Genomic DNA, 16,468 nt, shown 5'->3' with positions numbered 1-16,468 from the left:
GCAGAACAGCGGAGTGTGTGTGGACAGAAGTGCAGAACAGCGGAGTGTGTGTGGACAGAAGTGCAGAAAAGCGGAGTGTGTGTGTGGACAGAAGTGCAGAACAGCGGAGTGTGTGTGGACAGAAGTGCAGAAAAGCGGAGTGTGTGTGTGGACAGAAGTGCAGAACAGCGGAGTGTGTGTGGACAGAAGTGCAGAACAGCGGAGTGTGTGTGTGGACAGAAGTGCAGAAAAGCGGAGTGTGTGTGTGGACAGAAGTGCAGAACAGCGGAGTGTGTGTGTGGACAGAAGTGCAGAACAGCGGAGTGTGTGTGGACAGAAGTGCAGAACAGTGGAGTGTGTGTGGACAGAAGTGCAGAACAGTGGAGTGTGTGTGTGGACAGAAGTGCAGAACAGCGGAGTGTGTGTGGACAGAAGTGCAGAACAGCGGAGTGTGTGTGTGGACAGAAGTGCAGAACAGCGGAGTGTGTGTGTGGACAGAAGTGCAGAACAGCGGAGTGTGTGTGGACAGAAGTGCAGAACAGCGGAGTGTGTGTGGACAGAAGTGCAGAACAGCGGAGTGTGTGTGGACAGAAGTGCAGAACAGCGGAGTGTGTGTGGACAGAAGTGCAGAAAAGCGGAGTGTGTGTGTGGACAGAAGTGCAGAACAGCGGAGTGTGTGTGGACAGAAGTGCAGAACAGCGGAGTGTGTGTGTGGACAGAAGTGCAGAAAAGCGGAGTGTGTGTGTGGACAGAAGTGCAGAACAGCGGAGTGTGTGTGGACAGAAGTGCAGAACAGCGGAGTGTGTGTGTGGACAGAAGTGCAGAACAGCTGAGTGTGTGTGTGGACAGAAGTGCAGAACAGCGGAGTGTGTGTGGACAGAAGTGCAGAACAGCGGAGTGTGTGTGGACAGAAGTGCAGAACAGCTGAGTGTGTGTGTGGACAGAAGTGCAGAACAGCGGAGTGTGTGTGTGGACAGAAGTGCAGAACAGCGGAGTGTGTGTGGACAGAAGTGCAGAACAGAGGAGTGTGTGTGGACAGAAGTGCAGAACAGCGGAGTGTGTGTGTGGACAGAAGTGCAGAACAGCGGAGTGTGTGTGTGGACAGAAGTGCAGAACAGCGGAGTGTGTGTGGACAGAAGTGCAGAACAGCGGAGTGTGTGTGTGGACAGAAGTGCAGAAAAGCGGAGTGTGTGTGTGGACAGAAGTGCAGAACAGTGGAGTGTGTGTGTGGACAGAAGTGCAGAACAGCGGAGTGTGTGTGGACAGAAGTGCAGAATAGCGGAGTGTGTGTGGACAGAAGTGCAGAACAGAGGAGTGTGTGTGGACAGAAGTGCAGAACAGTGGAGTGTGTGTGTGGACAGAAGTGCAGAACAGCGGAGTGTGTGTGGACAGAAGTGCAGAATAGCGGAGTGTGTGTGGACAGAAGTGCAGAACAGAGGAGTGTGTGTGGACAGAAGTGCAGAACAGCGGAGTGTGTGTGTGGACAGAAGTGCAGAAAAGCGGAGTGTGTGTGTGGACAGAAGTGCAGAACAGTGGAGTGTGTGTGTGGACAGAAGTGCAGAACAGCGGAGTGTGTGTGGACAGAAGTGCAGAATAGCGGAGTGTGTGTGGACAGAAGTGCAGAACAGAGGAGTGTGTGTGGACAGAAGTGCAGAACAGCGGAGTGTGTGTGGACAGAAGTGCAGAACAGCGGAGTGTGTGTGGACAGAAGTGCAGAACAGCGGAGTGTGTGTGGACAGAAGTGCAGAACAGTGGAGTGTGTGTGTGGACAGAAGTGCAGAACAGCGGAGTGTGTGTGGACAGAAGTGCAGAACAGAGGAGTGTGTGTGGACAGAAGTGCAGAACAGCGGAGTGTGTGTGGACAGAAGTGCAGAACAGCGGAGTGTGTGTGGACAGAAGTGCAGAACAGCGGAGTGTGTGTGGACAGAAGTGCAGAACAGCGGAGTGTGTGTGGACAGAAGTGCAGAACAGCGGAGTGTGTGTGGACAGAAGTGCAGAACAGCGGAGTGTGTGTGGACAGAAGTGCAGAACAGCGGAGTGTGTGTGGACAGAAGTGCAGAACAGCGGAGTGTGTGTGGACAGAAGTGCAGAATAGCGGAGTGTGTGTGGACAGAAGTGCAGAACAGCGGAGTGTGTGTGGACAGAAGTGCAGAACAGCGGAGTGTGTGTGGACAGAAGTGCAGAACAGCGGAGTGTGTGTGGACAGAAGTGCAGAACAGCGGAGTGTGTGTGGACAGAAGTGCAGAACAGCGGAGTGTGTGTGTGGACAGAAGTGCAGAACAGCGGAGTGTGTGTGGACAGAAGTGCATGAGAACAGCGGAGTGTGTGTGGACAGAAGTGCAGAACAGCGGAGTGTGTGTGGACAGAAGTGCAGAACAGCGGAGTGTGTGTGGACAGAAGTGCCTGAGCTTGTGTTTTGGGTTACGCTGCCTTGCTTTGACATTGTGGAAAATAGAATAATAGAAACAAAATGTATTAAGCTTTTTACCCGTTATTATCAATCTAAATTAATCTTGTTTTTAATTGAACTTAATTTAGTTTTTCTTCATTTAAATTTAGTTTTTCTTTATTTAAATTTTGTTTTTCTTTATTTAAAGGTCCCATGACATGAACTTTTCACTTTCTGAGGTTTTATAACATTAATATGAGTTCCCCTAGCCTGTATATGGTCCCCAAGTTTCTAGAAATTTGAATCGGTGTAAATCGAGCTTTTGCTATCTTTCTCTGCCTTTGAGAAAATGGAGGCTCAACCGGGCTTATCTTGAATCTCCTCCTTATGACGTTATAAGGAGAAATGTTACCTCCCCTTTCTCTGCTTTGCCCGCCCAGAGAATATTTTCCGCCCATGAGAAAATGAGCTAGGAAGTAGGAACGCGCGCGAGCGATTTTAGCTTGTCCAGAGAGATATCATGGCTTTTGAGCGAGCGAAGCATAATAATTGCTCAATAATTGGATGTACAAATGAACACCGAAGCCTTTTTTTAGTTCCTTCATCCAAGCCCCAGAAGAACCAGTGGATTAATTTCATTTTCTCTGGAAATGCGCCGACTCAACTTCCCAAAGTTTTGCATGTCTGCGGCAAACATTTCACCGACGACTGTTTCCTCATATTGAGGCAATACAGAGCTGGGCTTACTGAACGTCTGAAACTAAAGTCTGGATCAGTACCAACTCTCTTTGGCTCAGCTACACACCTCGGACAACTAAGCCAACTAATGATATAGTATAAGTGTGTTGCTTTACTGTTTATGGTTACCTAGCTTGTTACATGTAGAATGTGGCTGTAACATTAGATATGCAGCTATGCAGTTACTTGCGCTAATGTAAAGGTAGACAGCATCAGGTATGTGTGTGAATACACACACTGTAACGCGAGTGTTGTACACTTCTTTGTTATTTGGATAACCATTTTCCTGTTGGTTATATGGCGCGCGCGCAATATCCGCATTTCAAGATCGCAGAGCTTGATGTAATTGTAATAAGATAAATTACAGACGTTACAGATCTCTGTGTACTAGATCATCTAGGCACAAAAAACAGTTTTACCCCCATGCTATCTCCAGCTTAAACAGCTAACATCATATTTTAAACTAACCATTCGGAAACGTCGGAAACGTCCTGCTGGAGCCGCTGAGTTGCAACTTCTTCATCCGTTGCTTCTCCATCTGGATCAGATTCTGGATCAGATTCTGGGTCAAACTGAAATACTTGAACGACTGCGTGTCTGTGCCATTGCAATATATCCAACGTAAACATGCATGGTACCGTTGCCGCAAGCTGGTCAAGGCCACACCCACCCCCCACCTTGCCCCGCCTTTCTCCTCCTCATTAGCATTTAAAGCTACAGACACCGAAACGGCCCGTCTGAAGGAAGCTTATTGTGGGACTGGCTTGTAGTGGCTATAATTCTGCACCCAGGCTGAATTTTTGGAAAGAGAGTTCAGATACAGTACTAGGGACCATTAAGGCCTATATTAAAGCCCACAAAAGTAGCATGTCATGGGACCTTTAAATCTACCCTTTACTATGTCAGTAATTTGTTAGTCAGAAAAATATTAGACTACCTTATTAAAAGTATTGCTTAAGTTAACAGACCTGTGTGTGTTACGTGCGAGTGTTTTTGTTCGTGGGGAAGATGTGTTTTATATCACTAGTGCAGTGTCCGTTCTCGGAGCATAAGCCCTGCCCGCGTGAGGCGTCACTTCCCGCTCGCGCTGTTCTGTAGTTTATTCAGCGCCCTCTCTCCGAAGCTGGTGTGAGGAATGGTTAGCTTTAGCTGATGCTGAGAGCGGTGGTGTGCTGAGGAATGGTTAGCTTTAGCTGATGCTGAGAGCGGTGGTTTGCTGAGGAATGATTAGCTTTAGCTGATGCTGAGAGCGGTGGTGTGCTGAGGAATGGTTAGCTTTAGCTGATGCTGAGAGCGGTGGTGTGCTGAGGAATGGTTAGCTTTAGCTGATGCTGAGAGCGCTGGTGTGCTGAGGAATGATTAGCTTTAGCTGATGCTGAGAGCGGTGGTGTGCTGAGGAATGGTTAGCTTTAGCTGATGCTGAGAGCGGTGGTGTGAGGAATGGTTAGCTTTAGCTGATGCTGAGAGCGGTGGTGTGCTGAGGAATGGTTAGCTTTAGCTGATGCTGAGAGCGGTGGTGTGCTGAGGAATGGTTAGCTTTAGCTGATGCTGAGAGCGGTGGTGTGCTGAGGAATGGTTAGCTTTAGCTGATGCTGAGAGCGGTGGTGTGCTGAGGAATGGTTAGCTTTAGCTGATGCTGAGAGCGGTGGTGTGCTGAGGAATGGTTAGCTTTAGCTGATGCTGAGAGCGGTGGTGTGCTGAGGAATGGTTAGCTTTAGCTGATGCTGAGAGCGGTGGTGTGCTGAGGAATGGTTAGCTTTAGCTTTAGCTGAGAGCGGTGGTGTGCTGAGGAATGGTTAGCTTTAGCTGATGCTGAGAGCGGTGGTGTGAGGAATGATTAGCTTTAGCTGATGCTGAGAGCGGTGGTGTGCTGAGGAATGATTAGCTTTAGCTGATGCTGAGAGCGGTGGTGTGCTGAGGAATGGTTAGCTTTAGCTGATGCTGAGAGCGGTGGTGTGCTGAGGAATGATTAGCTTTAGCTGATGCTGAGAGCGGTGGTGTGCTGAGGAATGGTTAGCTTTAGCTGATGCTGAGAGCGGTGGTGTGCTGAGGAATGGTTAGCTTTAGCTGATGCTGAGAGCGGTGGTGTGCTGAGGAACGGTTAGCTTTAGCTGATGCTGAGAGCGGTGGTGTGCTGAGGAATGGTTAGCTTTAGCTGATGTTGAGAGCGGTGGTGTGCTGAGGAATGGTTAGCTTTAGCTGATGCTGAGAGCGGTGGTGTGCTGAGGAATGGTTAGCTTTAGCTGATGCTGAGAGCGGTGGTGTGCTGAGGAATGGTTAGCTTTAGCTGATGCTGAGAGCGGTGGTGTGCTGAGGAATGGTTAGCTTTAGCTGATGCTGAGAGCGGTGGTGTGCTGAGGAATGGTTAGCTTTAGCTGATGCTGAGAGCGGTGGTGTGCTGAGGAATGGTTAGCTTTAGCTGATGCTGAGAGCGGTGGTGTGCTGAGGAATGATTAGCTTTAGCTGATGCTGAGAGCGGTGGTGTGCTGAGGAATGGTTAGCTTTAGCTGATGCTGAGAGCGGTGGTGTGCTGAGGAATGGTTAGCTTTAGCTGATGCTGAGAGCGGTGGTGTGCTGAGGAATGATTAGCTTTAGCTGATGCTGAGAGCGGTGGTGTGCTGAGGAATGGTTAGCTTTAGCTGATGCTGAGAGCGGTGGTGTGCTGAGGAATGATTAGCTTTAGCTGATGCTGAGAGCGGTGGTGTGCTGAGGAATGGTTAGCTTTAGCTGATGCTGAGAGCGGTGGTGTGCTGAGGAATGGTTAGCTTTAGCTGATGCTGAGAGCGGTGGTGTGCTGAGGAATGATTAGCTTTAGCTGATGCTGAGAGCGGTGGTGTGCTGAGGAATGGTTAGCTTTAGCTGATGCTGAGAGCGGTGGTGTGCTGAGGAATGGTTAGCTTTAGCTGATGCTGAGAGCGGTGGTGTGCTGAGGAATGATTAGCTTTAGCTGATGCTGAGAGCGGTGGTGTGCTGAGGAATGGTTAGCTTTAGCTGATGCTGAGAGCGGTGGTGTGCTGAGGAATGATTAGCTTTAGCTGATGCTGAGAGCGGTGGTGTGCTGAGGAATGGTTAGCTTTAGCTGATGCTGAGAGCGGTGGTGTGCTGAGGAATGGTTAGCTTTAGCTGATGCTGAGAGCGGTGGTGTGCTGAGGAATGGTTAGCTTTAGCTGATGCTGAGAGCGGTGGTGTGCTGAGGAATGGTTAGCTTTAGCTGATGCTGAGAGCGGTGGTGTGCTGAGGAATGGTTAGCTTTAGCTGATGCTGAGAGCGGTGGTGTGCTGAGGAATGGTTAGCTTTAGCTGATGCTGAGAGCGGTGGTGTGCTGAGGAATGGTTAGCTTTAGCTGATGCTGAGAGCGGTGGTGTGCTGAGGAATGGTTAGCTTTAGCTGATGCTGAGAGCGGTGGTGTGCTGAGGAATGGTTAGCTTTAGCTGATGCTGAGAGCGGTGGTGTGCTGAGGAATGGTTAGCTTTAGCTGATGCTGAGAGCGGTGGTGTGCTGAGGAATGGTTAGCTTTAGCTGATGCTGAGAGCGGTGGTGTGCTGAGGAATGGTTAGCTTTAGCTGATGCTGAGAGCGGTGGTGTGCTGAGGAATGATTAGCTTTAGCTGATGCTGAGAGCGGTGGTGTGCTGAGGAATGGTTAGCTTTAGCTGATGCTGAGAGCGGTGGTGTGCTGAGGAATGGTTAGCTTTAGCTGATGCTGAGAGCGGTGGTGTGCTGAGGAATGGTTAGCTTTAGCTGATGCTGAGAGCGGTGGTGTGCTGAGGAATGGTTAGCTTTAGCTGATGCTGAGAGCGGTGGTGTGCTGAGGAATGGTTAGCTTTAGCTGATGCTGAGAGCGGTGGTGTGCAGAGGAATGATTAGCTTTAGCTGATGCTGAGAGCGGTGGTGTGCTGAGGAATGGTTAGCTTTAGCTGATGCTGAGAGCGGTGGTGTGCTGAGGAATGGTTAGCTTTAGCTGATGCTGAGAGCGGTGGTGTGCTGAGGAATGGTTAGCTTTAGCTGATGCTGAGAGCGGTGGTGTGCTGAGGAATGATTAGCTTTAGCTGATGCTGAGAGCGGTGGTGTGCTGAGGAATGGTTAGCTTTAGCTGATGCTGAGAGCGGTGGTGTGAGGAATGGTTAGCTTTAGCTGATGCTGAGAGCGGTGGTGTGCTGAGGAATGGTTAGCTTTAGCTGATGCTGAGAGCGGTGGTGTGCTGAGGAATGATTAGCTTTAGCTGATGCTGAGAGCGGTGGTGTGCTGAGGAATGGTTAGCTTTAGCTGATGCTGAGAGCGGTGGTGTGCTGAGGAATGGTTAGCTTTAGCTGATGCTGAGAGCGGTGGTGTGCTGAGGAATGATTAGCTTTAGCTGATGCTGAGAGCGGTGGTGTGCTGAGGAATGGTTAGCTTTAGCTGATGCTGAGAGCGGTGGTGTGCTGAGGAATGGTTAGCTTTAGCTGATGCTGAGAGCGGTGGTGTGCTGAGGAATGATTAGCTTTAGCTGATGCTGAGAGCGGTGGTGTGCTGAGGAATGATTAGCTTTAGCTGATGCTGAGAGCGGTGGTGTGCTGAGGAATGGTTAGCTTTAGCTGATGCTGAGAGCGGTGGTGTGCTGAGGAATGGTTAGCTTTAGCTGATGCTGAGAGCGGTGGTGTGCTGAGGAATGATTAGCTTTAGCTAATGCTGAGAGCGGTGGTGTGCTGAGGAATGATTAGCTTTAGCTGATGCTGAGAGCGGTGGTGTGCTGAGGAACGGTTAGCTTTAGCTGATGCTGAGAGCGGTGGTGTGCTGAGGAACGGTTAGCTTTAGCTGATGCTGAGAGCGGTGGTGTGCTGAGGAATGGTTAGCTTTAGCTGATGCTGAGAGCGGTGGTGTGCTGAGGAATGGTTAGCTTTAGCTGATGCTGAGAGCGGTGGTGTGCTGAGGAACGGTTAGCTTTAGCTTTAGCTGAGAGCGGTGGTGTGCTGAGGAATGGTTAGCTTTAGCTGATGCTGAGAGCGGTGGTGTGCTGAGGAATGGTTAGCTTTAGCTGATGCTGAGAGCGGTGGTGTGCTGAGGAATGGTTAGCTTTAGCTGATGCTGAGAGCGGTGGTGTGCTGAGGAATGATTAGCTTTAGCTGATGCTGAGAGCGGTGGTGAGCTGAGGAATGGTTAGCTTTAGCTGATGCTGAGAGCGGTGGTGTGCTGAGGAATGGTTAGCTTTAGCTGATGCTGAGAGCGGTGGTGTGCTGAGGAATGGTTAGCTTTAGCTGATGCTGAGAGCGGTGGTGTGCTGAGGAATGGTTAGCTTTAGCTGATGCTGAGAGCGGTGGTGTGCTGAGGAATGGTTAGCTTTAGCTGATGCTGAGAGCGGTGGTGTGCTGAGGAATGATTAGCTTTAGCTTTAGCTGAGAGCGGTGGTGTGCTGAGGAATGGTTAGCTTTAGCTGATGCTGAGAGCGGTGGTGTGCTGAGGAATGGTTAGCTTTAGCTGATGCTGAGAGCGGTGGTGTGCTGAGGAATGGTTAGCTTTAGCTGATGCTGAGAGCGGTGGTGTGCTGAGGAATGATTAGCTTTAGCTGATGCTGAGAGCGGTGGTGTGCTGAGGAATGATTAGCTTTAGCTGATGCTGAGAGCGGTGGTGTGCTGAGGAATGGTTAGCTTTAGCTGATGCTGAGAGCGGTGGTGTGCTGAGGAATGGTTAGCTTTAGCTGATGCTGAGAGCGGTGGTGTGCTGAGGAATGGTTAGCTTTAGCTGATGCTGAGAGCGGTGGTGTGCTGAGGAATGGTTAGCTTTAGCTGATGCTGAGAGCGGTGGTGTGCTGAGGAATGATTAGCTTTAGCTGATGCTGAGAGCGGTGGTGTGCTGAGGAATGGTTAGCTTTAGCTGATGCTGAGAGCGGTGGTGTGCTGAGGAATGATTAGCTTTAGCTGAGAGCGGTGGTGTGCTGAGGAATGGTTAGCTTTAGCTGATGCTGAGAGCGGTGGTGTGCTGAGGAATGGTTAGCTTTAGCTGATGCTGAGAGCGGTGGTGTGCTGAGGAATGGTTAGCTTTAGCTGATGCTGAGAGCGGTGGTGTGCTGAGGAATGGTTAGCTTTAGCTGATGCTGAGAGCGGTGGTGTGCTGAGGAACGGTTAGCTTTAGCTTTAGCTGAGAGCGGTGGTGTGCTGAGGAATGGTTAGCTTTAGCTGATGCTGAGAGCGGTGGTGTGCTGAGGAATGGTTAGCTTTAGCTGATGCTGAGAGCGGTGGTGTGAGGAATGATTAGCTTTAGCTGATGCTGAGAGCGGTGGTGTGCTGAGGAATGGTTAGCTTTAGCTGATGCTGAGAGCGGTGGTGTGCTGAGGAATGGTTAGCTTTAGCTGATGCTGAGAGCGGTGGTGTGCTGAGGAATGGTTAGCTTTAGCTGATGCTGAGAGCGGTGGTGTGCTGAGGAATGATTAGCTTTAGCTGATGCTGAGAGCGGTGGTGTGCTGAGGAATGGTTAGCTTTAGCTGATGCTGAGAGCGGTGGTGTGCTGAGGAATGGTTAGCTTTAGCTGATGCTGAGAGCGGTGGTGTGCTGAGGAATGATTAGCTTTAGCTGATGCTGAGAGCGGTGGTGTGCTGAGGAATGGTTAGCTTTAGCTGATGCTGAGAGCGGTGGTGTGCTGAGGAATGGTTAGCTTTAGCTGATGCTGGGAGTCAGGAGTTTGTGAGCTCCTGTAAGGGTTTAGTGTCGGCCTGAGGAAGGAAGGGGTTTTCTGCTGACAGAGACATTCATGCTTAGCACGGTTCACAGATCAACACCTCTCCTCTTCCCTCTGTCCTCGAGCTGAGGCGCTCAGTGAATATGACCCCCGCTTCCCTTTCCTCCCATCTCATGTTTGCATGCGCTTTTTTCTCTGAATACAATATGAATGTTGTTTGCATGATATTTAATTCCAGAGTGAAACTCATAACCTACTTTTATGGATGGCACAAAGTGATTTCCATGATCAAAACTGTTCATTTTACATCTGTGTTTTCACTTGTATATAATTTTTATATAATTTTTGAGAGCCTAATTTCAAAAACAAAAGTCTCACCATTAAAATCCACGTCCCAAACACTCAATTATAATGTTCTCATGATAATGTTATGTAGCCTTGACAGACTTGTGTTGCACTTCACTGTATTTTCCTTTTTGAAGTGATTCCAATCATATTTCAAGCAATTCAAAACCATCATGACGAACAGTGCACATTCTCTCAGCTGAACGAAATAATACATTATTTATCGGCTTTAATATATTGGCCACTTTTTCTTTTATTGGGCCGATAACGATAACATCAAAAATGAACGTATCGGCCAATACCGATATGGTGGTTTAGTGCATCTCTACTTCAGTGTGTTCAGAAGCAGATCTCCACCGAATCAACTCTGATTATCAAAGCTTCACTATTAATGCGAAGGTGATTGTGTAGTTCAGCATTATTCTGGCTCACCTAAACTTAAATGCATAATAAACTAAGAAAACCATGGTGGAAGAGTCTGTTAATTCAATTATATTTCTAAAAGAATCTGTGTGTGCACACTAACTGTGTGAAGTTACCCCCTGGGTTTCAGGACAGGGTTAGTGTGTGTTCTTGCCCTGTGAGTCTGAGAGAGATGTGCTTCCTCTGAGGACCTCAGTGGAGTCTGCAGTGCTTGAGAGATCTGCATCTTCTGTATGCTGATAGAAGTCATTCATTGGATGAACAAAAAAATCTTCATTTGTGTTTTGGAGATGAGCAAAAGTCTTAGCCTGGCAAGCCAGACCTACATCAAGATGTTGGGTCTGGCAACTCTCCATAGACACGGCTCAATCCGAGGGGCGGGATAAACGGCTGTCCTTCAAATTCCCTCTGCACGCAATAGGACAGCGCTTCAACCAACCAGAGCGTTTTCCCAACAGCGGAGCTAACGTCAGTTGATAGATTCAACTTTTGAATCTGGCCGGCAAAACTACGAACACATCTTCCTTTTTTAAGAATGACTTAAGTGCCGTTCTTTGCTCTTTTCTCAAAGAAAAACCTAACTCCAAGTCAAGTCAAGTATATTTGTATAACGCTTTTCACAATACAGATTGTATCAAAGCAGCTTCACAGTATTAAATTAAAATAATACAACAAGGTTTGTTTCTAGTGCAATTTATTGATTGATAAAATAAAATTAAATATCCCCAAAATATCCCCAACTGAGCAAGCCAAAGGCAACAGTGGCAAGGAACCCTAAAACTCCATCAGGACCTAATGGTGTCCTAAAACTCCATCAGGACCTAATGGAGAAAAAAAACCTTGGGAGAACCCAGGCTCAGTCGGGGGCCAGTTCTCCTCTGGCGTTTATGAACTAGAGACCGGATTTAACTGTAAGATTAAAAGTATTATATGAATGCCTGGCTGAAGAGATGCGTCTTTAATCTAGTTTTAAACTGGGAGAGCGAGTCTGAGCAACGAACAGTATCCGGAAGACTATTCCAGAGTTTAGGAGCTAAATGTGAAAATGCTCTCCCTCCTTTGGATGATCTGGATATCCTAGGTATGACCAAAAGCCTTGAATTTAGTGATCTTAAAGAGCGCGATGGATTATAGGGCGATAGAAGATCCGTTAAATAGACTGGAGCTAAGCCGTTTAGGGCTTTATAAGTCAGTAGCAATACCTTGTAATTAATACGTGACTTTATAGGTAACCAATGTAGAGATGATAAAATCGGTGTTATATGATCATATTTTCTTGATCTAGTTAGAACTCTAGCGGCGGCATTTTGGACTAACTGTAGCTTGTTTATTGAGGATGCAGGACAACCAGCTAATAAAGCATTACAGTAATCTAGTCTCGAGGTCATGAACGCATGAACTAACTTTTCTGCATCAGAAACTGATAGCATATTACGTAGCTTAGCAATGTTTCTAAGGTGGAAAAAGGCTGTTTTTGTAACATATGAAATATGATTTTCAAAAGACAGGTTGCAGTCTAATATAACACCCAGGTCTTTTACTGTAGAGGATAAAGTAACAGGACATCCTACTATGTTAAAGTTGTATTGTGAGAGGTTTTGTGGGTGGTTTTTTGAACCGATAAGTATTACCTCTGTCTTGTCTGGATTTAATAAAAGAAAATTGCGCGTCATCCAATCTTTTATATCTTTAACACACTCTGTCAATTTGGATAATTTAGCGTTTTCATCCGGCCGTGATGAAATATATATTTGAGTGTCATCAGCATAACAATGGAAACTAATTCCATGTTTCCTTATAATATTTCCAAGTGGCAGCATATATATTGAGAATAATAGAGGGCCCAACACAGATCCCTGCGGCACTCCATAGTTTACTGAAGTTATGATCGATTTTTCTCCATTTAAATAGACACAATAGTCCTCCAGAGTCGCGGCCAAAGCCGATTTGAAAGACTGTTCGCCAGCCGCCGTCGTTCTTTGTTTTCAAGGAGCAGGGAACCGTCGCGACTCTGTCGTCATTATGTTAAGCCCGCCCCGCCTACTCTATACACGATGTGATTGGCCTGACCCAATTTAGGTTTTTACAGCTCCGAAAGTCAATGGAGAGTTGCTAGACTGCCCTGGCTGCAAAATACATTTTGCTGCCGCTAGTGTGCGTCTAGATTTCTAGGCTACAAAAGTCTATGATGAACCTGTAGGCATCCGAGTGTGAGTAGATGAAGTGTTTGGGTGAACTATCTTCATCTTTAACTTCAGAACCGATGTGTAAGCGCCTTGAGTGATGTCTAGTCCACGCTTTCACGCTCACACTACGAGAACCTGCTAAATGTCTTTCCAGATTTCCCCATGACAGCTTACATGCGTGATCATGAACCTGGCCTTTGTCATGTTTGATCAGGAAGTAAATGAGAGTTGCAGACGTGAATCTCCTTCTCTTTTCACAGGCGCTGTCTGAAGATGAACGTCCTCAAAGACAACAGAGACTTGGCCTGTTTCTACACAACCAAACACTCCTGGAGGGGCAAGTAAGTGCTTTCTGCTCTGCGTCTCGTTCACAGGAGAATTCATGACCAGGGTTCGAGATGAACACCAGTGGCGGGAAACGCTGTCCAATCACTGGCCAGTTTGGCGTGTTTATTACGTTTACTCACTTTGCTGGGAAGTCTGTGTAAGACAAATCTGATTCTGCGCAAATACTCGTGAATCATCAGGATATATTAAATACAGCGTATTACACAGAATCTGCTCATATCTGGATTACTTGAACACACACGTCACTACACAACAGATAACAGCGCTTGTTCATTAGCGATGAAGCAATAGCGGAGAATAAAGAGCATTTGATGAACAGAAAATACATTATTATTTCCCATCATCCTTCATGTTCCTGATGTTCTGTGTTCTGTATTGATCTGTCCGTCTAAAACACATTTATGGAGAAAAGGATGAAAGAGGAAGAGGAGATGCTGGACGACAGGATTTAGTTTGAATAAGAAATGAATGTATGAAATCCAAATTTTACAATATATATATGTATAGGCTGTATAAACTGTGATGTAGTTAATCTGGTTCATTTCTGTCCTTTTTTTCTGAAGTTCTGAATGGCCGGTAACTTTTACAACTGACTTTTAAATGACCTTGGTCTAGTGTTTTGATCTGTTTGCTTCAGACTGGTTCCCTCGAGCCGCGTGTCAGACCGCCTCAGTCTCTGGAGGGCGTTTACACTGATCTGGAGCGACTAGGGAAACTGATTTCATTAGTTTTCTATGGGAGTTGGCATGTTGATGTGATATGAAGAGCAGGGACCGGCGATTGGAGTTACCAGACTATTTTAGCCATTTAAGATGAACATTTTGTTCTGTTTATTCAAGTGCTTTGGATCTTTGGATTCAGATCGTCCTTCAGACCAGTTGTTATGGTATTTTTATTCTGCCTTTTTTGAGTTTGACAGCGTTTACTTTCATTGTGTGAATTAGATTTATGTGAATATTTTGCCTCTTATATCCTTTGTTGTTCCAAACAGAATTTTAATTTAAAAGGTTGAGCCATTCCTTCAAAGGTTGCACTTTCCAGAGATGGTTTTCCTAATGAAGTCCGGATTGTAAAGTCCGGATTGGTCGTTGTCAGTGTTGACGCAGATGTTCTTGTGAAGCTCTTCTCCACAGTGTGTTTAACACTGAAGCACATCATCTCTCCGGTTAGAGTGAATGCTGGGAAGAACTCATGCAATCCAGAGGCAAACACACAGAAAGTGAAAAGTAGTACCACAACATGCCTAACTCCCACTGGACAACTAACCATGCCTTGCTGATATTGAGTGTGTGTTTTAGAGAGTGTGTCTGTAAGTGGAGTGAATGAGGATTAGCACAGGAGTTGAGCAGGAGCCGTGACTCTTCCACCTCTAATCTTTAGTCCTGCTTATAGGATCTGATGGACGCATAAAAGCAGGAGGAGTTTTGCTGAGAAAAATATCTAGTTTTATTCAGACTTCTCAGTATCCTGATTGATTTTGTTGTATTTGTGAGGGATCTAGTCTATTTTTTTCCTAATCATGTGACAGCAGCCACTGAGAGTTGATTAGATTTACTAAAGAGCTTCTCAGTGACCAGTGCACTGAGGCTACACACACACACACACACACACACACACACACACACACACACACACACACACACACACACACACACACACACACACACACACAGAGCTGTACTGTCTGACTTTCACTTCTGACAATCCGAGAGTAAATTATGCAACAGCTGGCAACAACTCTAAAATGGTTGTCAGTAGAGCTGCACGATTCTGGATAAATTGAGAAACAAAAAACATATTTAAGATTAAATTGTTTTATTTATTTTTAATATAATATAATTATAGTTAAGTTTATATGAAATACAACTTCTGAAAGGGCACCTATTATGCCTCTTTTTACAAGATGTAAAATAAGTCTCTGATGTCCCCAGAGTGTGTATGTGAAGTTTTAGCTCAAAATATCCCACAGATTATTTTTATAGCATGTTACATTTTGCCTTTTTTGGGGGGTGAGCAAAAACGCACTCTTTGTGTGTGTCCCTTTAAATGCAAATGAGCTATTGCTCCCCGCCCCCTTTCCAGAAGAGGGCGGAGCTTCAAGAGCTCAGACAAAACAGGACAATCTCTCACACTGAAACTGCACTAGCGGTGTTCAGTTCGACCCGAAGTCGGACAATAATGCCCACAGAGCCAGAGAATATTTTCTGAATAGAGATAGAACAGGTGTAGTTTAGTTTCTTCAGGATTATATAATCTTCCAGCTGTTCTTCAGGATTATATAATATTCCAGCTGTTCTTGAGGATTATATAATCTTCCAGCTGTTCTTGAGGATTATATAATCTTCCAGCTGTTCTTCAGGATTATATAATATTCCAGCTGTTCTTCAGGATTATATAATATTCCAGCTGTTCTTCAGGATTATATAATCTTCCTGACGTTCTTCAGGATTATATAATATTCCAGCTGTTCATCAGGATTATATAATCTTCCTGACCTTCTTCAGGATTATATAATATTCCAGCTGTTCTTCAGGATTATATAATCTTCCTGACGTTCTTCAGGATTATATAATATTCCAGCTGTTCTTCAGGATTATATAATATTCCAGCTGTTCTTCAGGATTATATAATCTTCCTGACGTTCTTCAGGATTATATAATATTCCAGCTGTTCTTCAGGATTATATAATATTCCAGCTGTTCTTCAGAATTATATAATCTTCCTGACGTTCTTCAGGATTATATAATCTTCCTGACGTTCTTCAGGATTATATAATCTTCCTGACGTTCTTCAGGATTATATAGTATTCCAGCTGTTCTTCAGGATTATATAATATTCCAGCTGTTCTCTGATCTCAGATCTGCTGTTATCTGAGGATTGAGCTTCTGAAATCTCAGGGCTGCTCAGTTTCACACTTCAGGCTTTTCTCTTTCTCAGACTTTACTGGTTACACACTGTGGCCAAGACTGTGAAACACTTTCTTTCAGTTCCTGATTTCAGTGTCTTCATGTACTTTGGCTTTATGTAAACCTCAAGTATGGATAACTGTCGTTGTGCAGGATACTATTATTAACAGTGTGTGAAACAATGTAGTTTTGAAACTACATTGTCACATGACCTTATTAAATTGCATGTCTAATTGGAGTTCAGTCATAGCATTACCAAAAAAATACATAATTTTTTAAATATACAGTGTGTGTGTGTGTATATATATATATATATATACAGTGAGGAAAATAAGTATTTGAACACCCTGCTATTTTGCAAGTTCTCCCACTTGGAAATCATGGAGGGGTCTGAAATTGTCATCGTAGGTGCATGTCCACTGTGAGAGACATAATCTAAAAAAAAATTCACAATATATGATTTTTTAACTATTTATTTGTATGATACAGCTGCAAATAAGTATTT

General features: G+C 45.7%; 1 protein-coding gene across 4 annotated transcripts in view; it reads left to right on the top strand.

The window, feature by feature from the left end:
- The window catches only part of dnajc13 (DnaJ heat shock protein family (Hsp40) member C13), a 141,413-nt gene that overhangs the window by 11,276 nt on the left and 113,669 nt on the right, over positions 1-16,468 (top strand). For all 4 annotated transcript variants that reach the window (XM_079863183.1, XM_079863182.1, XM_079863181.1 and 1 more), the window contains exon 2: positions 12,970-13,050. In XM_079863183.1, the coding sequence (XP_079719309.1) occupies positions 12,983-13,050 (68 nt within the window). In that variant the 5' untranslated portion in view covers positions 12,970-12,982. The remainder of the gene's footprint in view (positions 1-12,969; positions 13,051-16,468) is intronic.

The sequence above is a fragment of the Squalius cephalus genome, assembly GCF_949319135.1.
Source record: "Squalius cephalus genome assembly, chromosome: 25".
Classification (NCBI taxonomy): domain Eukaryota; kingdom Metazoa; phylum Chordata; class Actinopteri; order Cypriniformes; family Leuciscidae; genus Squalius; species Squalius cephalus.
This window is presented reverse-complemented; position numbering and strand designations above follow the sequence as displayed.